At 36.5% G+C, this 3,160-nt stretch overlaps 1 protein-coding gene across 1 annotated transcript; it reads left to right on the top strand.

The window, feature by feature from the left end:
* The first annotated feature begins 372 nt into the window (after window positions 1–372).
* On the top strand, window positions 373–3,160 carry LOC147276820 (transcription factor HHO6-like). Its single transcript, XM_086253624.1, has 5 exons — window positions 373–770; window positions 1,066–1,322; window positions 1,452–1,827; window positions 2,329–2,405; window positions 2,615–3,160. The coding sequence occupies exons 1-5, from the start codon at window positions 557–559 to the stop codon at window positions 2,873–2,875; spliced, it is 1,185 nt and encodes a 394-aa protein (XP_086109750.1). The 5' UTR covers window positions 373–556; the 3' UTR covers window positions 2,876–3,160.

Genomic DNA, 3,160 nt, shown 5'->3' with positions numbered 1-3,160 from the left:
TAATAGGTGATAGTGGATTATATTGTATGTCATATTAACATGTAGATATGATTTCAAACATCATTCTATCAAATTAACAGTTGTGACTCTGTCAATAAGAAGAAGAAAAAAAAAAAAAATATATATATATATATATATATATATATAAAGTTGTAGTGTTTTATAGTTGTGACCGAGTTAACTCATTCAGAAAAGGAAGATGAAAAATCGAGTTAACTAGATAAAATACGCGACGCCAAGAAAAAGACTTTTTTTAATAAAAACCCGTCGAAGTGGCCGCCGATGCTTTCTCTCGCTCAATAGAATCTTGTTTCTTTTCTTCTCTCTCGCCTTAATTTCATTTCAATATTTCCTTTTTTTCTTTTCCCACTTTTTCTTTTCCCCCAAGCACCCCCCCACTCACTATATACATTTGTATCTATCTATATCTATATAAATAGATCCTCACTATTTCTGATTCTCTCGGTTTTCTTTTCACCTCTCAGTTTCTCTCTGGCAAATCATCACACACAAGAGAGATTAGAACAGAAACCAAATCAATCTCTCTGAATTTCAAATGGGTTCGCTTCCTCCTGAACTGAGCTTGGATTTTAGACCCTCGTTTGTGCCTAAAACGATCAGTGATTTCTTCAAGGAGGTTTCCCTGATCGGAAATGTGCCCGAGAGGCTGTCCAAGCTTGACCATTTTGTTAAGACATTGGAGGACGAGATGAGGAAGATCGACGCCTTCAAGCGCGAGCTTCCTCTTTGCATGTTCCTCTTGAATGATGGTTGGTTCCTGTTTTTCAAATCAACTTTGATTTTAGCTAACTTTTGTTTTGGGGAAGAAAAATCGATTTTGGAGATGGGTTTTGGATGTTTGATGGTTTTGATTGATGGGTTTTCCTTAAAAAGTGAATTTTTTCAATGTTGGCAATGGGTTTTTGCTTTCTGTTTGGTGAAAGGCTTGGTTTTTTTTTTTTTTTTAAATGGGTTTTTAGTTATGAAGATATTGATCAATGTTGTTTTTGCTGTTTCATTCTAACTCTTTTCTGTGTTTGTTTGTTTTTTTCATATTGGTTGCAGCAATTCTAGCTCTGAAGGAAGAAGCAATGCAATGTGCAGCACCAAAAGTTCAACCAGTGTTGGAAGAATTCATACCATTGAAGACCGATTGTGATAAAAACAATGGAGGACCCAATAACAATAAGAATGAAAAAGACTGTAGGGATAAGAAGAATTGGATGAGCTCTGTTCAGCTTTGGAACACTGATAATTATCATCCTCATCCTACTAGTGATTTCCCATATGATCGAAAGCAAGTTTCTGAAACTGATTCTAAGGTAAACAACCAAAACATCAAAGTGGTTAAAAGTAATAAAATAAAGGGTTGAACTTTATCTTCTAATTGAGACAATCTGATAAACAAAAAGTCTGATGAAGTTCCTCTTTATATATATAAATTATGACAGAGAAATGAAGCAGAAAATGGCATAGCAAATGAGGATCCATTCCAGACATGTAGAAATAGTAGTGGAGGAAGAGCATTCATGCCATTTAAGGCATATCCTGCTTTTTCTGTCACGGAGGTGAGGAAGGAAGATAAGGAGGTGCCAGTTCATGGGCTGTCTTTGCTCACTCCGGGGATTAAGAATCCAAAGGAAGAATCAACTTCCAGTGGTTCAAGATCCACTTCTGGCAGGGCAGTCTCCTTCTCTGCTGCCAATGCTCAATCCAATCTGCGGACTACGCCACAGCAGCCAACTTCCCGGAAACAGAGAAGGTGCTGGTCGCCGGAGTTGCACCGAAGATTTGTCAATGCCTTGCAGCAACTTGGAGGTTCACAAGGTTAGATTTTGGGACTGAAATTCAAGTTCTAATCTAAATTAAGATATATGTCCTACTTTTGTGATTGTGAGAGTCTAGATTCTAAATGCTTAATCTGGAGTTAGTTTCCTATTTTGTTTATTTGCTTATTTATATGGGTTTCATGGATTGGATTCTTAAGAATTCACGATGGTACTGCAGGTTATTGAATGTTTGAATAAGCAAATTATGCAAGTATTGTCATTTGTTCCTTCTATGGCTACTGTAATTTCTAAAGATTGAACTTTAGATTATTGTGTATAGAGTCCAGAAATGTTTTTGTGCTATCAATCAATCAATATATGTAATAATGTATAAGGATCTTATTATGAATCTGGGAAACAGACAGAATATTTGTTGCATAACTTATATCATGGATTTGCTATCCCAATGATAAATTGATTGTCTCTCAGCATGCATTTTTGTGGTGGATTATCGTACTCATGTGTAGTGTCTAACTTGAACTTTTTGGATCTTTTGCAGTGGCTACTCCAAAGCAAATTAGGGAACTCATGCAGGTTGATGGCTTGACTAATGACGAAGTCAAGAGCCATTTGCAGGTTGGTGCTAAGTTTCCCCTTTCCTTGCTTCTGTTTCATTATGTTAAAAAATTTACAATGTAAAAAGAGAGGTCTTGGATTCTTGAGGAAGCCCGTTCAAGAAATACATAATCCTTTGAAATAATGAAATAGCACTTTCAAAGACTTTTATTGCTTTTGACATTGAATTTTGATGTTGGAAATTGAGCAAATTTTTCTTGTCAATGCAGAAATACCGACTTCATACAAGAAGAGTTCCAGCTGCCACAGCTGCTGCCCCTGCAAATCATTCTGTACTTTTGGGGGGTTTGTGGATGTCCCAAGATCAGTATGCTGACTCTTCAAAGGCTAGTAGTTCCCAGTCTGGCTCACCCCAAGGTCCCCTCCAGTTAACTGGAACTGGTGGAGATGATGAAGATGATGAAGATGCAAAATCCGAAAGTTATTGCTGGAAAAGTCACATTCACAAACCTGGAAAAGATGATGTATAGAGTTTATCCACCAGCAATTTTGCAGATATAATTATACATGGGAGGAGCTAATGAATACAAAAGAAAAATAATACAGTATAAAAAAAAAGGCGAAGGATCTTGATGAGAGACACAGAGAGCGGCTTTAAAATTTTGCAGGATTAGTTTCCCTTTCCTTCCCTTATGTCTTTAATATGAGTTTTTATTGTCTCTCAAAATTGGTATAAGAATTTTTTTGTTGGATCCTCATGTCCATGGAAGAAACAAGGCCATTTTTCCTAAATCAAACTCATAGCTTCCATGGGA

Source organism: Dryas octopetala, chromosome 8 (genome assembly GCF_963921425.1).
Source record: "Dryas octopetala chromosome 8, drDryOcto1.1, whole genome shotgun sequence".
NCBI classification, from domain to species: Eukaryota; Viridiplantae; Streptophyta; class Magnoliopsida; order Rosales; family Rosaceae; genus Dryas; species Dryas octopetala.
This window is presented reverse-complemented; position numbering and strand designations above follow the sequence as displayed.

Bases quoted from the DNA above. Each gene is read 5' to 3' on its own strand.
- LOC147276820 (XM_086253624.1), top strand. From the start codon at position 557: ATGGGTTCGCTTCCTCCTGAACTGAGCTTGGATTTTAGACCCTCGTTT. The intron at 771-1,065 runs GTTGGTTCCTGT...TATTGGTTGCAG, and splicing joins CATGTTCCTCTTGAATGATG to CAATTCTAGCTCTGAAGGAA. The intron at 1,828-2,328 runs GTTAGATTTTGG...GATCTTTTGCAG, and splicing joins GCAACTTGGAGGTTCACAAG to TGGCTACTCCAAAGCAAATT.